At 42.5% G+C, this 21,436-nt stretch overlaps 1 protein-coding gene across 3 annotated transcripts in view; it reads right to left on the bottom strand.

The window, feature by feature from the left end:
• Window positions 1-21,436, bottom strand: part of LOC308287470 (aggrecan core protein-like) — a 269,467-nt gene that overhangs the window by 523 nt on the left and 247,508 nt on the right. Inside the window, exons 2-14 of one of the 3 annotated variants that reach the window (XM_080728648.1) lie at window positions 18,868-19,268; window positions 16,136-16,504; window positions 15,251-15,419; window positions 12,526-12,653; window positions 10,782-11,075; window positions 8,869-9,237; window positions 7,366-7,534; window positions 6,911-7,038; window positions 5,515-5,790; window positions 4,478-4,633; window positions 2,125-2,415; window positions 1,091-1,153; window positions 781-912 (exon numbers count right to left, since the gene is read on the bottom strand). In XM_080728648.1, the coding sequence (XP_080584774.1) occupies window positions 781-912; window positions 1,091-1,153; window positions 2,125-2,415; window positions 4,478-4,633; window positions 5,515-5,790; window positions 6,911-7,038; window positions 7,366-7,534; window positions 8,869-9,237; window positions 10,782-11,075; window positions 12,526-12,653; window positions 15,251-15,419; window positions 16,136-16,504; window positions 18,868-19,138 (2,815 nt within the window). In that variant the 5' untranslated portion in view covers window positions 19,139-19,268. The remainder of the gene's footprint in view (window positions 1-780; window positions 913-1,090; window positions 1,154-2,124; window positions 2,416-4,477; window positions 4,634-5,514; window positions 5,791-6,910; window positions 7,039-7,365; window positions 7,535-8,868; window positions 9,238-10,781; window positions 11,076-12,525; window positions 12,654-15,250; window positions 15,420-16,135; window positions 16,505-18,867; window positions 19,269-21,436) is intronic. The other 2 variants (XM_080728649.1, XM_080728650.1) reach the window with 2 other exon arrangements.

The raw sequence follows: 21,436 nt of genomic DNA, 5'->3' as shown, positions 1-21,436 counted from the left end.
CACCGAGTGCTGCGCTGCGAGCTTGTTGGTCTGCTATTTTTGAAAAGTTGTGAAAATGTGTGCAAATCTTTGAATATATGTATTTTTCAAGCAAACATTTGTAACTAAAATTTTGCTTCTGGGGCCCTGGGGGTCCCTGGAACAAAATACTTTGTCCGTGGCCAAATACATATCAATTTGGGGGTCCTTCACATGAAAAAGTTTGAGCACCACTGACATAGAAACATAGGTTTTTCAAAAAACCTTAAAAGGATTTGAAATATTTGCATGATTTTTCAGAAATAGCAGATCTACAAGCTCACAGTGTGGCACTCGTTGCTGCGCTGTGAGCTTGTATATCAGCTATTTTTCAATAGTTAAAGCACAAAATGTGAGTGAACCCTTGTACCCAGGGCCCAGAATTTGGTGCGACACCCCTGCCCTGCCATTACATTTTGTATGAAAATAGCCGATCTAGATCGGCTATTTTCACAATTTCTGCCTCTAATATTTGACAATTTGGCCACTGTTTAATTTGTCATTTTAGAGGTATTAAAAAGTCCTTAAATTGTCACTAGAGAAATCTGCACCCTCTATACACTTTTGTTTACTGTTGAGCGAGAAAACAATGTTGCACATTAAGTTAATCACCTGGGGACCCCCAAAATAATTTGGGGACTCCCACCCCGACCCACAGGTTGAGAACCACTGCCATAAGAGGCCAATAGGACCCCTGATGGGCCCCGGACCAGACATTGAGAAACGGTGATATAAATAAGTGTATGTTGCAGGATCTTTTACCTGTAGCTTCATTGTAGGCATGACCAATGTTTGTGATAACCGTTCTGTAGATGAAGGTGGTGTTCGTTTGTGAGGGTGAAATCATTCCGTTCCCTCCGTCGACGGCACTGAATGCAATTGTTGGTCTTGTTTCTATAACAAAGAAAACATCCATGTTTTTCTCTCTGACGATCTAATACTTTGTTTGGATGTGTTTTTGCAATTGAAACAGTCAACATGTTTACCATGACAGTTACTTCTGTGTGTGAGATTTGTGTAATACAGTATATACAGTAGAAGGATGTGTTTGCTAAACCTGGAGGTATAATACCTGGATTCTGGCTCTCGATTTCAGTCAGCCTGTTTTTCATGGTGGACAGCTGAGCAAGGTTGTCTGAAATCAGAATAATATCATTAGCACTGAGTCAACTATAAATACTCATACGGTTTCAATTAAATTGGAACGCTTCCCCACATGAACTGTGGAACAAATATTACATACTTTATACTATCATATACATATAGAGTATCCTCTGTTGTGTTCTCAACTGAAGTAATTAATGCCACGGTAAGTCCTTTTCAACACCCCAGATGTTGAAAAGGACTACAAGCTCACAGCAGATCTACAAGCTCACAGCGAGACACTCGGTGCCGCGCTGTGAGCTTGTAGATCTGCTATTTTTGAAAAATCGTGAAAATATGTCCTTGAATATTTCAAATCCTTTTAAGGTTTTTTGAAAAACCTATGTTTCTATGTCAGTGGGGCTCAAACCTTTTCATGTGAAGGACCCCCAAAATGATATGTATTTGGCCACGGACCCCCCATCTCAAAATATTTAGTTCCAGGGACCCCCCCGGAAGCGAAATTTGAGTTACAAATGTTCGCTTAAAAAAATACATTTATTCAAAGATTTGCACACATTTTCACAACTTTTAAAAAATAGCAGATCTACTGTATATCTGCTATTTTTCAATAGCTAAAGTATGAAATAACTAAAGCCCTTTTCAGAGTGGAGGCCATCATAGTCAGTCACGGTGAAGTCCTATCACTGTGACTGACTGGTCTAGATCGACCAATCAGTGAACGGGGTGATGGGCCGATCTGTCTGAAAGTAAAAACAGAGAGATGTGTCGGGGTTCATGGTGGACCGCGAGTAATGATGTAATGTTGTAGTTTTATGACTTAAAAAGACTACACCGCGGTGGATAGTTTATCACCGCAGTGCCTACTATGATAGGGGCTTCAGGCCCTTCCGCCTTGGGCCCTTTTAACTCAGTCCCCCCCCCCCCCCCCCCCCCCCCCCCCCTTGTGACACCCCTGCCCCCCCCAACTATATTCACAGAACATCCTCCTGTTCAAATTACCTGCGCTTTCCTCCTTCAAGTCGTGCACCTTGTTCTCACTGGTGCCCAGTCTCTGCGTCTGGTCTTCCACCCTGTTCTCGCTGACGGTCAGCCTGGTCGTCAGGTCCTCCACCGTGTCCTCGCTGGCCCGCAGGCGGGCACACAGGTCGGTCACCTTCTTCTCGCTGGCGCGCAGTCTGATGTTGAGGGCCTCCAGGACCCGCAGTCTCTTCTTGAGGTCGTCCACCGCCCGCAGTCTGTCCTGAAGGTCGTCCACCTTGCTCTCGCTCGCCACCAATTTGTCAGCCATTTCTGGTGAACATCAGCAGAGAAACAAATATACTGTGTTGGTCCGCTATGGGTAAACACTTTGAAATGACAATTTGATATGAATAGTTAATAGATCAAGGGTCTTCAACAGGGGGTCCGGGGACCACTAGGGGGTCCTCAGAGTTACTACAGGGGGTCCTCCAAATCTTTGTGTAATAGGATAGTTCTTTTAAATGAACAACTTGAACCCTCGCATCGCTCTGAGGAGAACTTTAACCAAAAATAGCAGATCTACAAGCGTTGAGAGCTTGTAGATCGGCTATTTTGGTTTGGAGTGAATGGTCAAATTTACTAAGTATCAACGATTTAAGCGGTTAAATATCTGAAAAACCACATTAACACAAATCCAACATAGACTGATGACACGTCTATGAATCTATCGATGAAAATCTGAACACAATTTTATACAACATGTAGTGGGGGTCCCTGCTTCATCTCCCTGTCAGCTAAGGGGTCCTTGGCCTGAAAACGTTGAAGACCCCTGGAATAGATCATTCACAAACACATAGTTAATGAGTTATTCAGTACTTGTAAGAGCCAAATCATTAAAGGTGATACACCATGCATTTAAAAAGTATTTATGTCATATTGTTTATGTCCCAACAACGTTTTTCAAAAGGTTTGAGGCTAAATTACCACTCCTGAATAGAGAGCCTCTCATTTTTGAATGGCTCTCAGAGCATTTTCAGCTGCAGTACCTAGAAGGTGCTAGTGGGACCCCAAAAAAAGGTTTTAAAATAGGAAAAGTTAAATTTCATGGTGTATCACCTTTAAAACCTGCTCATGAATTGGTGTGACCATGGGGTGGCGCTGTACAAAATAAAAGGTTCAAGTTCACGGGCACCTTTGGGAGGTTTTGACCCGGAAGGGCAAACGGTTTTTGACCGCAAGTTACCTGCTGTGTTTTAAGTCGTTGTGGCGCGAATTGTTTGTTTAAAATGTTTGATCCATTAATTCACTGGAGCTGCTTGTGGAACCCTAATGATTTATGCACGGTAGAGAAATAAATGTACCCTATGTTGCATGAAGAAGCTGCCTGCATCGTTTCTTTTAAACATTGATACACACAGCGAAGTTGAACAAACAGTACGGTATTCTATCAACCAGACCAACAGCGCGTCAACCAGGTCCAGCTACGGGTCAACTCCTCGGTAGCTCGGTATGAGACCGTGCTCCCTTAATAGTACTTGTTAAATATGTTAATAGTTGGTTAAGATTGGATATGATTTTAAACTCGTCTTTGTTGATAGTCTAAGTGGAGATGGACAGGAAACAGGGAGAGAGAGATGGGGGAGACATGCAGCAAAGCTCGCCGGGAACGGGACTCGAACCCAGTACCTAATTCATTCATTCATTCGTTCGTTCTTTCGTTCGTTCGTTCGTTCGTTCGTTCGTTCATTCATTCATTCAGGTAAGCAAGTTCACTTGATTATATTGTTCAAGTTCAGCATATCGTTGTTGTCGGGTGGAAACCTTGTATGTCCAAAACCGTTTGTTTTGCATTTATCATATTAAAAATGATTTAAACTAGTGGAAACAGCCGATCTCCAAGCACACAACGCCTCGCACCGCGAGGCGTTGTGTTTGTGCTTGTAGATCGTCTGTTTTCACTACTTTTGTGCGACGGCCTTGTCTGATGAAGCAGGGCTTTACTTTGCGAAAAGATTTACAAATTTGAAACTTGGAGATACGAGGTTTCTGCCCGACAGTGACGATATACATAGCTGTAGAACTTTACAAATACCAAACGTATGTACCGGTACATCATTTAGGTACATCATTTATTTTTTGTTTGTTCCCGTTTATTATTTGGGCAGCAATGAGAACATTTGCATTCCACTCTTTATTCGGTAAAATCTCGCTCTTTCGAACGACCATCATTTCGACCGGAGAGTTAGCGACTCACTCCACGGAGGTTAGGGTTAGGGTGAGGGTTAGAGTCGGGTGTCGGAAAGATGACATGTAGTAACAGTGACACGCTCCCCTTTATTCCTGAAAGGAAAAAAAAAAAGAAACAAAGCTAGTAGTATGAAAATCCACTCACCATTAATCAGACCCATATCAATGTCTAAGCCACTTCGGTCCTCTTCTATTTTGGCGTCCAAGTCTGACATCATCTCACCCTCCACCTCTTCGTGGGCTTCTCTCCCAGGTACGGTGAGTCGTTCTCGGTAGCCCATCGTTCCAACAAGCTCTCCATCTGTTGGAGACACCACGTTATCAGTATCATAAGGATTCATTGTGCTTTGTTCAATGACGTTTACCTGTGTTTGATTGTTGCTGAGCACCATATACAACACACACCAAAAGATGTTTGTGTATAATCACGACACAAGGAAGCTGCAGGGAAAATAGTTTGTATGACAGACAGACGTTCGGGTTTTAGGGGCTCCCTATGGACAGAAGTTAAAGTGGGATGTCAAAGCGATTCAAGTTTGTTGTACGCCCAGTCACATTGGCCAAGATTCGCGGGACGTGAAGCTTGGCCTAGATCTAGCCTACATCTAGCCTACAACTGGCCTACATCTGGCCTACATCTAGCCTACATCTAGCCTACATCTGGCCTACATCTAGCCTATATATGGCCTACATCTAGCCTACATCTGGCCTACATCTAGCCTACATCTGGCCTACATCTAGCCTACATCTGGCCTACATCGTCGTACAAAGCACTCAAAGTTTGTTGTGCGCCCAGGGTCACATTGGCAAAGCTTCACAGGATGTTTAATGAAATTAACTCATGAATAGCACCGCTCACTTTACACTAGGTGTGATTTTTTTTAAAGAAATAGGCCCCACCCACACACATATTCAAATGCATTCACAGGCAAATGGCAGTATCAAAACCCTGCTTGACTGGCACTATGACTGACATGACTCACGTCTCACGAGAAATATCACTGGCAACGGTGATATTTGTAGCTATTGTTGTGCAAAAACAAGGCAAATAAGTTTAGGGATGCAGGGTATTGGGGTAAGGCATGGACGAAAATATAGCTGCATATCTCCATCCCAATTTTATTGACGGTGCATTGTGGGAGTTGCAGTCCTTTTACCTCACTCACAAGGTCAAAGATTTACCTCGAAAGCACACTGCGTCGTGTCGAGAGTCTGTGTTGGGGTCCAGATCGATGGTGATCACTCCGACCATGCCTCCTCCACACTGCTCCTTGGCGATGTTTATGGGGTAACGGATAGTCTGGTCGGCCAGCCAGCCAGCGCTGCACACGTCCATGCCCTCCTTCCATGCCAGGTGCAGCTCTCCAGTCGTGGCCAAGCGGCCGCCCCGTTTGGCACACTGGACTCTAGCTTCGTAGAAGGTGAAGTCTTGCTCCGACGTGACGTAAAAGACCCTGCCTGGGTGGGAGAACAGAGAGGAGGGTTTGGGTTTAGGCTACATTTTGATGATTCAATAGTTTCAACAGAGCACGGAAGCACTTTCAGAACAGGGAGGGAAATAAGAGAGAGACTCGGCATGTGATTATATTATTTAAAGGCATATGTCACCCAAATTTTACTTACGGTATTTTCTATCAACAATATAGTGCCTCTGCGATGATATTGAATGTTTTCTTTGCTTGCTATTTGTTATGTCCATGAATTGAATACCAAGGACTTCCAACGTAAAAAAAAAGACTGTAAAAGGATTTATTTGGGATGTTCCTTTTAGGCAGGGTGTTTAACAGTACTTGTACTGTACTACATTTCTATTGCATTGACTATACTTGACTCTACAGTTCTCCATTTTTGTCTAATAAAATATTCAATCAATCAATCAATCAAAGACAATAGGGTACCAGCTGCCATTCCGGCATCGCCCCATTCCGACACTAATCCTATACCTAACCCTAACACTAACCCTCTATGGAAGTGTTGCCACTCCGACAATAAGAAGTCAATATCGGAATGGCAGCATGTTGGAATGGAGAGCGGCCCCCTTTGTTTCCCTGCTACGTACCCTAGTGTCTTTGAGGCACCATACTGTTCTTTTTTCACTCTATTATGACATTATTATTAAAGGTAGGGTAAGTGATATCTTTTGGTTAAAACAAAGCGTAGTTGTTCTTTTTGTTTCGTTTTTTGTTAAAAGGTGAAATGTATATTCTGATAGTACTCATTGCTATAGAGATAATAGAGTGTTTGTTCAGTAACAGGGGGTATCAGGAGAGAGAGTACCCATATATCATCTTAATGTATACTGTTCTAGTTAGTGTGCTAATTTCTTTGTGTCATCACTTCCAATTTCACTTGTTTAATGTTTATCCTGTTCGAGTTGTCCCTCCTGATTTGATCAAATTGGTATCCTGACCTGAGAGACAGGGACACGTTACTGAACAAACAATCTATAGCAATGAGGACTATCAGATTATAGAGCTATTTAATACTTATTATATACCTTTAACCTTGTGTATTGACTAGAGTTCATGCTTACAGGGATGATCATGCAGGATTACACCATACCACTGGTTTACTGTACCTGATTTCTTCTCAGCAAAACAATACACATCATAGGTCTCATGAGGCTCTCTTTCTCCATATGATCTCACTCCAGGAAATCCCTTTTTCTCTCCCCAGCAGCCGTCCCGGGCTTCACGGATGGGGTACCTGCAGTGGAGCACACAGGAATGAATGAATTAACAGTGACAATATGTTGAAGGTTCTGGAGAGTGTCAAGGGCCTTCAGTGAGTCTCAATTGTTTGTCTATCAACGTCTGCTTTGTATTCAGACATAAGAGGCAAACTCGGGCAAACCTCAACTTCTACTACATTTCCAAATCTAAATCCCTACTGAAGGGTGACAAATAATTCAGTGAGGCAGTGTTTTTTGGGGAGATCAACGTTCCTCTATCCCTTTATATCAAGAAGGAAGTATCGTTATGCAAAGAACAGTGTGATGTCCAGAACAACTGGTAAAAAGTGTGAAAGTCCTACCTGACGGTCTGGTCAGACAGCCAGCCAGCTCTACACTGACTGAGGCCGTCATGATAAGCAGCCCTGAGCTGAGCAGGTGTGGCGATGGAAGCGCTGTTCTGAGAACACGCTTCTTTCGCCTTCTCCAAGGTCAGGGTGTAATGGTCTGTGTAGTAGTGGAACACAATACCTGAGAGAGAGAGAGAGAGAGAGAGAGAGAGAGAGAGAGAGAGAGAGAGAGAGAGAGAGAGAGAGCGAGGGCGAGGGCGAGGGCGAGAGAGAGAGAGAGAGAGAGAGAGAGAGGGAGAGGGCGAGAGAGAGAGAGAGAGAGAGAGAGAGAGAGAGAGAAAGAGATCATACATTTCCTGCTCTCAATAGAGCATCGCAGTGGGCGTGGTTTACTGGTCCCACTAAAAAATATCCCGTTCATTTTCCTCATAGACTTTCACGAAAATATTTATAACAATTATGTTAAGCCTAGAACCAAGCCATCCAGGATTGCAATGAATCATGATTCATGACCATAAAACCTTTGTTTCTATGAAAAGAACATTTTGAAAATCGCTTAACAAAGGGTAGTTATTAAATGTAGTATATCAAATAATTTAATATTAAAATATGTTTTCACAATGAATTTATGGTCATGATTCACTGCAATCCTGGATGGCTTGGTTCTAGGCTTAACACCAGTAAGACTCCCTAATCGGGAGATAAGCGACCATCAGGTGGCAGCGTGATTTTAGGGCAAAATGTGTAGGAGTAGTGTCCAAAAATGTGTTTGAAAAAATCGGCCTGATGGTGGCGCTATATGGGAGAGATCCATGTTGATGAGATGAGTGTAGACATATTGTGTACCGATTTGCGTGATTTTAGGGCAAAATCTGTAGGAGCAGTGTCCAAAAATGTGTTTGAAAAAATCTGCCTGATGGTGGCGCTATATGGGACAGATCCATGTTGATGACATGAGTGTAGACATACTGTGTAGCAATTTGCGTGATTTTAGGGCAAAATCTGTAGGAGTAGTGTCCAAAAATTTGTTTTAAAAAATCGGCCTGAAGGTGGCGCTAAATGGGACAGATCCATGTTGATGACATGAGTGTAGACATACTGTGTACGGATTTGCGTGATTTTCGGCCATTACCGGCCTCATGGTGGTGCTAGAAGAGGGTCATGTGAGAATTGATGGGTTGTGGTTGTGGTTTGGTAGGCAAGGAGTGTGTGTGCAAAATCTGGCATGGATCGGGGCAACGGTTGCGGAGATATGAGCAGGGGAAAAGTGTGACGTGTGACAGACTGACAGACAGACAGACAGACAGACAGACAGACAGACAGACAGACAGCTGGTCGAGGTTTTGATAGTAAATGCGACCTGACGGTCGCAATAATTGTTGTAAATATTTTTGTAAAAATCTATGGGGAAAATGAATGGGAGATTTTTTAGTGGGACCAGTAAACCACTTCCGCTGCGATGCTCTATTACTGCTGGTTTTAAAGACATTTTACAGTAACAGACTGGAGGCGTACCTTGAACCTGAATGTCCTGAGTGTCGTAGTGTTCCTCGATGCCATATATCACCTCGCACTGGTACGTCCCAGAGTCTTTGGAGCGCACCTCTGTGATCTCAATGGTGGCATCGGTGGGATCCAGCGGGTAGTTGACCATGGTCACGCGGTCTCTGTACCCCCTCTCCACGTGGACCTTTCCGTTCATGGCCGCCAGGATGAGCGTGATGTTGTTCTCGTTGATGTAGGTCCACTTGATGGGATGGGAGAGCGGCGGCATGCGCGGGGCGGTGGGGTCGTTGTCTGTTTTTAACTGGAGGTAGCACGGCAGCGACACGTTGCTCCCCAGAACGGGGCGGAGTGGCATCTCAAAGGGGATGCTTACGATTTCTGGGGGTGGAGAGGGATGAATAGTGAGAACAACATAACTGGGCTCAATCAAGAGATCGAGACCACTGATAACATACTGTACCAATCAAGAGATTGAGGCAAAAATAATCAAGCCCCCATAGCCCGGCAGCTTAGTGACTCAATCATTCACTTTGTGATACAAGCAAGTTAGCCACTCAAAAAAGTGCAATATACCATTTTCCAAAAACTGTTACAGAAAAAAAAAAAAAAAAAAAAAGAATCTGCTTTAAGTAGCATGTGAGGGGTAAAACTAGTCAAAACGGCCCCCACAAAACTATGGTTTAGCGATGAGAAATCACTTTCCACCAGTTTGTGGGGTCCGTTTTTAGCCCAAGGAATATTTTTCGTGCAAAACAAATGCTTGCAATGGATTCAGAATCATGAAAAAACCCTAGTTTGACCCCTCACATGCTACTTAAAGCAGATTTTTTTTTGTATTGTTTTCCTGTATAGTAAAGTCAATGGGACCCAACTTTTTTTGAAAAATGGTGGCCATAATGCATTTTTTGAGAGGCTAACTTGCTTTTTGTAAAAAGTAGGCCCTTGGCATTGTTCATGCCAAATGTGGTGCTTGTATCACAAAGTGAAAGATTCTTCCAAAAAAATGACTGCTTGACTACCAGGACCGGGAGGGCTTTTTGAAGCAAAAGTTTCCAAGTGGCCAAATAGTACTGTATGTTTGGGCCCACTCCGCTTTCACCCACTTGTTTACACCTGTGACGTAGCCTCGCATCACCAGGCTTTCCGCTGGGGGAAAGCCTGGTCTTCGTTTACTAAACGGGCCGTTTGATCCGGTCGGGAGCGGAAGAGCTCCTACGTTTTTCTGTAGTCCAAAACGGACTACATTTTGGCCGGAAACAACGACCGGAAACAGTTTCAACCCAGTTAGCGCATGCGCAAGTAGTTAGCGCATGCGCAAGTACGGGTTAAAACTGTTTCCGGTCGTTGTTTCCGGCCAAAGTGTAGTCCGTTTTGGACTACAGAAAAACGTAGGAGCTCTTCCGCTCCCGACCGGATCAAAAGCCCGAAATTGGAAGCCAGCCCAGGCTACCTGTGACGTGACAATGAAGTTGATTCTGATTCTGACAACCACACACTCTAAAGCACTGTTTCCCAAACACGTAAAGGGCTTTGCACACAGCCCTGTTGCGTTTTTTTTCTCCATTTGCTGCATGATTAAAACGCATTGTGCAATGCAGTGCGCAATCCGCACTGCGGATCCGAAAAGCATTCATAAAAGGAGTCAATGAGTTTTTACTGCACGCGAAAAGATGCACGAATCGAGCTGGGTTCAATCGAAAAAAGAAAAAAAAAATTGTCTGTTTTTTCTGTGCGAAAAAATCGCTCCTGTCTGCAAAGACCTTAAAAATCTCATGATCTTTTCCTACATTTACAACACGAAGCAACTGGTTGTGAGCTTGTAGAGCTGCCGTTTTCACTAGCTTGGGTCCACGGCAAACGTCTAATTTCTCTTTTGGGTCTCGAGCTAACAGGTTTGGGAACCACCTCTCTAAAGGATTCACCTTGATAACACATTGCGTCATAGCGGGAATCGGCGTTGGGGTATCCCGTCCGGTTGGGGTGCAGGTAGATGGTGGTCACTCCCAGCTTCCCTCCTCCGCACTGGGGCCTGGCGATGTTTATGGGGAAGCGGACGCTCCGGTCGGCCAGCCAGCCGGCCTGGCACACGTCCATGCCCTCCTGCCACGCCAGGTATATCTCTCCGGTGGTGGCCAGGCGGCCGCCACGTTTCACACAGTGGGCTTGAGCCTCGTAGAAGCTGAACTGCTCTGGTGACGTGGCGTAAGAGACCCTGCCTGGGGGGACGGAGGATGGGTTGGGTTACATCAGGGACGTGCAGAGAATGTTAGAGAGTTAGAGAAACATCGAAAATAGCAGACCTCCAAGCTCACAACGCGTCGCGCTGCAACGCGTTGTGAGCTTGGAGGTCGGCTGTTTTCGGTGCTTTATACCACAATAAACTAAGCATTTTCAAGTCAATACTGGAGATGTGTCGTAACGCCATTGATTTCTACACAGAGAGGGCAATTCTTTCAACACAAGATGCTGCATTCAAGTTCAGGAGAGTTTGGACAAGACAATTCTCTTGAATGCTGCCTTCAGGTATGATATGGAAAGAGGGCACTTGCGTTTCTTTCACCATAGTAAAAACTGCATTCATGGTCTGGAGAGGGCACTTTTTACAGATGGATAAAAGGGCAGGGGCTCAAGCCCCCTTTGATGTGTATGTGTGCACGTGCCTGAGTTACATTCTGATTAACCTCACATCACCAGACTAGGGATGGGACGATATGAACATTTCAGGTCACGATTGTTGCGACCAAAATAATAGCGTTTTACGATATTATCGCGATAATCAAAATATCCCCAACATCCATTATTCTGGGCTGGAATGTTTGCCAAAAATAGCAGATCTAAAAGGTCACAATAGATCTGCTTTTTTTGGCAAAGAGATCTGGTAGAGAGTGAAAGAAAAAAGACTGTATCAAGTACTGTCATATATCATGGCAGGACGGTCGTGAGAGACAACCGTCATGTTTCGCATGGCTACGCCGCATCAAGGGTTTTTATTGGGTAGGCCCTAAAATGATGATGCCCTTGAACGCAGATAATTATTTTGGGTTATAAAACTGGTCCCGGTTTGTTAACTCCGTACAAAGTGTAGTCCATCTGATGACTACAACATGACGTTATTTCCGCTCCCGACCGTATCAGAAGGGAGAGTGTTTTTTGCAGGTCTTTCAGTCCGAAAGCAACTGTGTTAAGGCAGCGGAAGCTTGTGATTGGCTGCGTGGAGGTGACGAAAGTCAGGGGGACGGAGATACACCTAACCTTAACCCTAACCCTAACCTCAGTAAAACTAACACTGGTGAATGCTAACCTGCCGACACTGGTGAATGCTAACCTGGAGAATGTTAAACTGTTCGGACCAACGGTGCTTAACCCAGTTGCTTATTTGATACACTCAGACTTAAACACCTGGATTTTTCTGGCTAAATGTCTTGAATAGAGCATGGTAGCACTTTCAGAAGGGGGAGGTAGACTCTCAATCTCAGTCTGTGATGAGATTAAATACTTTAAGTTTATGGTTGGTTTCAGATACTCAGGAGCTCTCTTCTGTTATTGACAACTAATTTTACAGTTTACTTTCAATTATCCTGATGCAATAATAACCACCCATCTGACACTCCAGTCCAAACATATTAAAACAAACGTGAGGAGTTCCCATGTGTGTAGTCTGTGTACCTGACATCTTCTCAGCAAAGCAGTACGCATCGTAGGTCTCGTCAGACTCTCTGACTCCGTACGTTCTCACTCCAGGAAGTGATTCTTTGTCTCCAAGGCACTCATCCCGGAGTTTGTGGATGGGGTACCTGCATCCAAACACACAGGTGTCCATTAATCACCGGTCATTTGTAGGCGATACAAGGAAATGTGTAACTTTTACCGTGTGGGATGTCGAATGTTCTGGAGAAGGGTGGGAATTTATGTTGTTATTATATCGACATTGTGATATGAGAACATATATATATATATATTGTCTGGATATATATTTTGGATGTTGTAATATCATGATATGGCATGCGTGTAGCATTGTTTTATAAACGGCAGTCTGTGTATCAATTTATCAAAAATTGATATCTGATACCGAAAATAATACATAGATATTTTTATAAATAAAAGAATAAGAATAAGAATAAGAATGTTTTGTAATGTTATATATTGTCAGAATCTGGGGGGGAAATCCATACTGGGTTTTGTGATGTACATTATCGGCAGAATCAGCTTTGTTTGCATTTGTCTGTGTGCTAAAATAGTGACTTTCAGAGCTGTTGACTGCTGTACAACGTAAGTCAATGAGGAGACTATTTTTGAATTATTAATGTCTATTCAATGGCATAATGGAGCAATAGGCCTATATCTCGCCAACTGGACTAGTTACATCATGACCAGGGCTGTAAAGATTAAGGCATTTTACTTGCCTTCGCTGAAAATAATTGCGACTAACGATTACATTTTTGTTTCTGTCATTGAACATTAAAACATTATGAATAAAACTCTGTTTGGCTTTTAGGCTTCGTAAACAAATTAAGATCATTTCATAACTATACTTTAAAAAGAAACATGAACACTGGAAATAGCCATCTAACAAGCTCAAAACAAGCTTGTAGATCGGCTATTACCACTATTTTAGAAAATGTTTGAATAATGATTCAATTATTATGACAATTATCAACAAAAAAAACGATTATGTGATACTGTAATTGTGACAGGCCATCAACTACACAACCCACACCACTACCTAAGTGTCCTTGCTCTTTAAATCCAGAAGGAGGCGCCATTCTATCCTATCCTACAGGTATATCCAAATTGGCGGACAGATCGCGACCACATCATCATCACGCTCATGTCACTGTGACTCAGCCATAACCATTTAAGGAGTTCCCAATGCACTCAAATATGGAGTATGTTGTCTAACCTCAATGTGTCATCAGGGCATAAGTCGCACACATATCAGTCAGGTCAGGGCCGGTTCCTGGCATAAGCAACATAAGCGGTCGCTTAGGGCCACAACCATAAGGGGGCCACATCACAGGGAGAAGACTGCAACGCGTTTTGAGCTTGTAGATCAGCTATTTTTCACTATATGCATTGTGGAGTGAGTGTGAAGTGGCCCTCTCGACATGTGGCCAAGACCCGCAGGTTAATATCGGAATACTGATATATTATTGATTTCAGCTGTTACCCACTTTAATTACTTCCAATTTAAAAAATTGTGAAAATAATGGATCATCGCAATGCTTGTAGATCTATTTTTTTACAATATGCATTGTGGCCCTCTGGAGTGATTGTGAAATATAGTGGCCCTCTCCATCATCTAAGTTGCCCACTCCTACCCTATCCAAATGCTACTTATTATTTTAATGTGCAATAAAATTAAGATCTCACACAAGACACAACAGAATTGAAAATATGCCACATACTGTAGAGTTGAATAGGCCTACAAGTTGCAATTTGAGACCAAAAGAACACAGGATGAAGGTGTGTGATGTTTTGTATGAATCTGATTCAAATCAATTGTTGTTTTTTCTTGTTATAACATTACACTCATGTTGACAAATTAAACAGTGTCTAGAAATAGATGTATTATAATAGTTATATCTTGGTTTTGAAATGTTTTTCATTAGAGCATAGGCCTACATGTTTCTGTTTTAATAGCTTTTAACTAACCAGAGAGAATGATCTAATAATGTTTTACCTCCATTGTAAACTTTATTGTGTGTTATAGGTAGAACTGTCTGATCTGTGCCAAAATGCAGATTTCTATGCATTTCTGGGGTTTTGACCGCCCCTCAAAACCCCCATTTTTTTCGGCCGCCCGCCTAGCGGGCGGCTAGGATGTATCCCGTATTTGAATCTCTGGGAGTTGGCAACCCTATGTGTGTAGTTAGTAGATACATGCTTGAGTGCTAACAACAGACGCCACATGTTCTACTAGATAGAAGAAGACGTTATTATTTATAACTTTGGTTTTGGCGATTCAAAGACAGTTAATAAGTGCGCGCGTCCGTCAGTGGGGGGCCACCTAAAATAATCTTGCTTAGGGCCACCTGAACCCTAGAACCGGCCCTGCAGTCAGCTCCATATATGGAGCTCTAGAACAGTGGATCTCAAAGTGGATTCCAGGGACTCTGTGGGTTCCTTTGGTCTAAATTGACCCATACAAGTCTGTAACTCTGACAGTGAAACCAAATGGACCCTGACGGGTTCATTTGGTTCCATTTGTACACGGTCGGAGTTAAGGAGAGACCTTGAAATTTGAAAGTTTGAGAAACACTGCTCTAGAACAATCATAGGTGTAAGGGCCGCTAATATGTGGCCCAAACTCTGGGTGTGTATTCTGTATTTTCAAGTTTGAGGTTTTTCCTTCATACTTTGACTTGTAAAGGTCTGTGACATTAATTCCTACCTGACGCTCTGGTCAGACAGCCAGCCAGCGTCACACTGGCTGAGGCCATCATGATAAGCAGCCTTTAGCTGAGCAGGGGTGGCGATGGAAGCACTGTTCTGAATACATGCTGCCTTGGCCTGCTCAAACGTCAGGGTGTAATGGTCAATGTAGTAGTGGAACACAATACCTGAGAGAGAGAGAGAGCGAGAGAGAGAGAGAGAGAGAGAGAGAGAGAGAAGGGGGGGGGGGTGTAAGAGAAGTGTGTAGAACACTGTTTCCCAAATAGTGGGTCGGGACCAATTGTTATGGGTTACGACTCGAGTAAAAGTCTCATCTTTTCCTACATTCAAAATATATATATACTGTTTATATATACGGTAAAAAATACATATACTTCTTTTAATATATTTTCTTTTTAAATACATAAAAAAAATGTATAGGGGACCATACCTATGTTCCCCAGGTTCTATGTTCTCCAGGTTCTATGTTCCCCACTTACCACCTAAACCTAACCTTAACCCTAAACCTAACCTCAGCAAAACTAACGTTGGTGAATGCTAACCTGGTGAATGCTAACCTGGTGAAATGCTAACCTGCCGACGCTGATGAATGTTAACCTGGTGAATGTTAACCTGTGGGGAATATAGAACCTGGGGAGTGAACGGAGCTAAAAGCTCACAACGTGGCGTGAAGCGCCCCGTTGTGCGCTTGTAGATCTGCTATTTTCACTAGTTTGGGTCCCGGGCAAACGTCTAATCTCTCTTTTGGGTCTCGACCTGAAAGGTTTGGGAACCAGTGGCGTAGCATATGGGCTACTGCTTGAATAACACAACAGACTACAACTCACAACTACCTTTGGTTTTAATGACATTCTATAACTCAGGTGAACTGGTGTCGTCGTACCTTGAACCCGGATGTTCACAGAGGCAAAGTGTTTCTCTGTGCCGTACAGCACCTCGCAGCGGTACGTCCCAGAGTCTTTGGAGCGCACCTCTGTGATCTCCATGGTGCCGTCGGTGGGGACCAGGAAGTAGTTGACCATGGTCACACGGCCTTGGTACTCCGCCCCCACACGGACTTGGCCGAACGACGCCATCAGGATGAGCTTTTCCGCGTTGTTCTCGTTGATGTAGGTCCACTTGATGGCGTGGGAGGAGAGGGGGGCGACGGACTCGGACAGGTCCTGGACGTGGCACGGCACCACCACCTTACTGCCCAACAGGGGGCGCATTGGCGACGCCACGGGGATGCTGACACTCAGTGTGTGAAGGTCTGGAGGAGGAGAGGGGTCGGAGGTGTTAGTTGGGAACAGGGACGTGCAGAGAGTTATAGAGAGGCAGAGGCTGAAATTTCTAAAAGGGCCTTTTGGTTAAAGTATTGAAAATAGCAGACCTCCAAGCTCACAACGCGTCGCTTGTTGTGGAGTAAAACGTACAATATTTGCCTCTGAGATCGCCTACTACTTAAAGGAGCTATAGTCAACTTTTTCATTGTAGGGCCGACACTTTGTTTTTATCCTAGTCTATAGACTAGAATGTAAACAAAGTGTTGGTCTGACAATGGCCAAAATGATTATTTTATCATTATTTTACGCTTTTTGTGGTCATTTTTGAATAGAAACACATATATGAAGCTAATTTTAAAATATTTTCGAAAGATTTTTATTTTAGCATCCATATTTCAAGAAAAAGTTGACTATAGCTCCTTTAAGTACAGTACTTGAGTAAATGTTACTTTTATACCACTGCTATTTCTTTTCTTCATTGTGCGTTTGTAAAAGGACAACTTTGTTTTTTTACAACAAGGGTTCATATTTTAGATAGTCATTAGAAAAAAAGAAAAGATGAGTGTTGTTTGTTTTCATGTACTTCTTTCTATTGTTTTAGTGATTTTAACAATTTCGATTTGAATGCATGCCCCCAGGTTGGGGGCATGCATGCAAGTGGCTAAATATGTCTTTTTTTAGACACAATAAGCCCATTCCCAAGATGCACCACAATCATTTCATGGGCAGATGTGACTTATGGGGGCTGGTGTAAATAGTAACAAAGACATTGCTGACTTATTGTGTCTAAAAAGACATATTTAGTCCCAAAATTGCTAAAACAATAGAAAGCAGTAAATGAAAACATTTTAACACTCATCTTTGCTTTTCTCTAATTACAATCTAAAATATGAACCCTTGTTGTAAAAAAGTTGTCCTTTAAATAGTTGTGCGTATTATTTTGTCTGCAAATATTATTGCTGTTAGATAGTGTTTACATATCTTCTAGAGTTATTGTGGAGTCACAGTGCCCTTCACTGTGGAGGTGCTGATAAAGGCTGAACTACGGCAAATCTTGTGTACAGGGGTGTCGCACCAAATTCTGGGCCCTGGTCCAAGGATTCACTGCGGGGCCCCCATGAATGTTCTTCATAGGGGGAGGGGGTTAAACCCATTTAGACTGGTAACTCATTATTACGCATTATTTAGTGCATTAACTATTGAAAAATAGCAGATATACAAGCTCACAGCTGCTTTGCACAAACTTTCACGACTTTTCAAAAATAGCAGACAATAGCGGCACCGCTGTGAGCTTGTATATCTGCTATTTTTCAATGGTTAAAGCATGAAATAATGAAGGCCCCTCCACCTTGGGCCCTGGTAACTCACTCCAACTTTACCCCCCCTTGTGACGCCCCTGCTTGTATATTCCGACGTGGAGACACCTGGCTGAAACTACGGGAAACACCGACTGTAGTCCATTGTAGTCCATGGAAGAACTGAGATTTAGAGTTGAAAATCAAGTTCAAAATAAAATATGTCCGCACAATATCGTTAAAAGCCGAACATTTGTGACTTTTTAAAACTAAGCTCAGAGTATGTTAAAGTTGGCAGTCATAAAAAAGTGGGTGGGGAAAAAGAATAATAAAACAAAACTTAAAGAGCATGGAATAAGCCTACTTGCTGCCCAGCAAGCCCACCTATGAAGTTTCTAGGTCAAAGAAGTATGAAAAAGGAGAAAAGGTCCAAAGCTTTGTGAATAATAATAATGATAATGATAGTGACACAACATGAGTGCGTTTGCTTCCCAGAGATCCCACTAATAATAAATACATTTACAATAATAGTGAAACGAGTGTGTGTTACCAAATCACAAACATTTTATACACATTTCAGCCAGGATCTTTAAAAAAAACATATTCAAATAACATGTCTGTATGAAGTATGGGCTCTTAAAGGAGTAGTTCACCCCCAAAATGACTTTTTTCTATTGATGAGTCCCCCATGGAGACTTGAGTTCAATAATATTTTTTGTATTTGTTGTATTCCTAAGACAAAAAGAAAATGATAGTAAATCTACACCCATTGATTCTGGATGGGGACCCAAATGCATGGGCCTGGATGGGGACCCATGGGTCAGAATCAAGGGGGGGTAAATTTAGGGTCAAGAGTCAAGTAAATCTACCCCCATTGATTCTCACACAAATGCATTTGGGTCCCCATCCGGGGCCTTGTATTTGGGTAAATTTACTATAATATATTTTTTGTCTTAGGAATGTGACAAATACAAACTAAATATTATTGAACTCAAGTCTCCATGGTGTGACTAATCAATAGAAAAAAGGTCATTTTGATTCCTTTAACAACTAACCTTTGTGTTCCTTCTTTTCCTTCTTGTTGATTTCCAGCTCCGTTTGCAGATCGGCCACCAAGTCCCTCTGCACTTTGGCGTCGTCCTGGCTGGCCGACGCGCTGGCCTCAACCATCTTCAGGTTCGCTTTCTGCTCCACCAGGATGGCTTCCAGGTTCTGCACCATGGTTTCCAGCTGGCTCAAGCGGTCAGGCGGGCCATCGCTCCCTACCTGGACCACATCCTCAAATAGACAGAGGAGTAAAACAAGCAAAGACCCACAACCCTTCATTCTGAAATAAGAGTCACTCTAGATACTGTGTGCAGCTGCCTTACCCATCCATCTTATAAACAACCGCCGGACACGCGTCACACGTCAAAATAAAGCCAAGGACCATCGGAGAGCTGAGACGTGATAAGAGCTGGCAGCAGACACGTGCATAGACATCAAAGGGAGCTTGAGCCCCTGCCCTTTTATCCGTCTGTAAAAAGTGCCCTCTCCAGACCATGAATGCAGTTTTGACTATGGTGAAAGAAATGCAAATGTCTTCTTTCCATGCCATACGTGCCCATACATGCCCATACCTGAAGGCAGCATTCAAGAGAATTGCCTTGTCCAAACTCTCCTGAACTTGAATGCATCATCTTATGTTGAATGAATTGCCCTCTCTGTGTAGAAATCTCCAGTATCAACTTGATTATGCTTAGTTCAGTGTGCAAGCACCGAAAATAGCCGACCTCCAAGCTCACAACCTTGGAGGTCTGTTATTTTCGATATTTTCACCAAAAGGCCCTTGTAGAAATGTCAGCCCCTGCCTCTCTAACATTCTCTGCACGTCCCTGGCTGGCAGGGTTCAATTTCAAGTTCACCGTCCCATCTCAAGTTTAAAAGAGAGGGTGAAATGATTGTCCGCACAAGCTTCCACTAATTGCCATTTCAAAAGATAATCGTGAGATACGGAAAATGTCAAATAACAAAAACGGCAATGTCAGATATAAGTAAGGTGTGCACAGTGTATTTGTATGGCTCTGAAAAGAGTGGGTGCAAATATATTTAACGTCATTGTTATTTTATACATTTACAAGGGTTGTTTGTCTAGTGTGTACCTCACTAACTTTATTTATTTTATTATTTCATTTATCGGTTTGTTTCATATATCAACACACACTAGGGCATTAACGACTTGTGATTTTTGCAAGTCGACTCGACTCAGTAAAAAGTTGAGTTGAAGTCGACTTTGGGGGGGTCCCCAGATGATTAACTTAATGTGCAACATTGTTTTCTCACTCAACTGTAAACAAACCAACATAAAGTTTAAGTATATAGAGGGTATCTTCACATTTCTAAAGTGCCAATTTAAGGACTTTTTAATACCTCTAAAATGACAAATTAGAGGCAGAAATTGTGAAAATAGCCGATCTACATGCTCACAACGCCTCACATCGCGAGGCGTTGTGAGCATGTAGATCTGCTATTTTCACAATAGAACCATGTTATTCCAAATGTAATGTAGCACTGTAATATTGGATCATTCCGTTCTTGACAATAAGCAATCCTACTGTTTGAATCCCGTACAGATCCACACATGGAGCAAAAATAACGATAGAAAAAAATACAAAGGACTTTTTTTTTCAACTTCGACTTTCGACTTCTCTGGTAGGAGTCGACGATGAAGTCGACTCAGTCGACTTTTTCGTTAATGCCCTAACACACACAGTGCATCTCCACTACAAATGGACCAATAACCTGAAATTATTGCTAAGATAGCTATTTCTTCAATAAACATAAACCTCAAATGTTTTCTGTGCTGTGGAATAATGTCTTTCTTTATTCATCGTTGTACAAGCACCTTGCTATTTTATAATCTAACGTGTAAGGTTGTGTAAGGGCCTGCATGGCTTGTGAAAAACATTGAAGTGAGGGTGACATTCATCCTTGTTCTACTGATAATGAAATATTTTAGATTCAAGACGCCACTTCCTAAAGACTGGGTGCAGTAGAACTATGTTATGAGAACAGCTTGTGACTACATGAGGTTATAGTTTAATAAACAATTGAACTGAAATAATGTTGCCTACATATCTGTTTGACCGAAAGATGTATTTATCACTGAGATAGCACTGACTTGGAATTAAGTTGGGTCAACACATTCAAAAGAGTTATAATGTTGACACAAAAACTGCTTTGATGTGGTGAACTATTTTTGGAGTGAAGTAGAATAAAATATAAAGCAGAAAATATGCCCTAAAATATTACTTATTAAGTTATAAAATAAGGTATAATCATGTCAAATTAATGTGTAAGGGCCTGGCTTGTGACAAACATTGTACTTTTAACCCACACAGTGTTGACTATATGCATGTGCATACAGTACGTCATGTGTCAACATACACACTTTTTGGGTTGACACACAATGCCACACATCATCCCTGTCAATCTCACACCCTGCATCATATCAGGTACTTTGGGACTAACGGAAAAGTAAAACATGAGGGTATAGAGCCGATACTATAGAAGTGTAAAAGCGACAATAAACAGATGTAGGTAATCCAGATTGTAGGAATATTTGTTGATCTACTGCTTAGGCTT

The sequence above is a fragment of the Nannobrachium achirus genome (genome assembly GCF_963921795.1).
Source record: "Nannobrachium achirus genome assembly, chromosome: 6".
In the NCBI taxonomy this organism is placed as follows: domain Eukaryota; kingdom Metazoa; phylum Chordata; class Actinopteri; order Myctophiformes; family Myctophidae; genus Nannobrachium; species Nannobrachium achirus.
The sequence above is the reverse complement of the archived record's forward strand: the minus strand, read 5'-3'. Positions and strand labels throughout refer to the sequence as shown.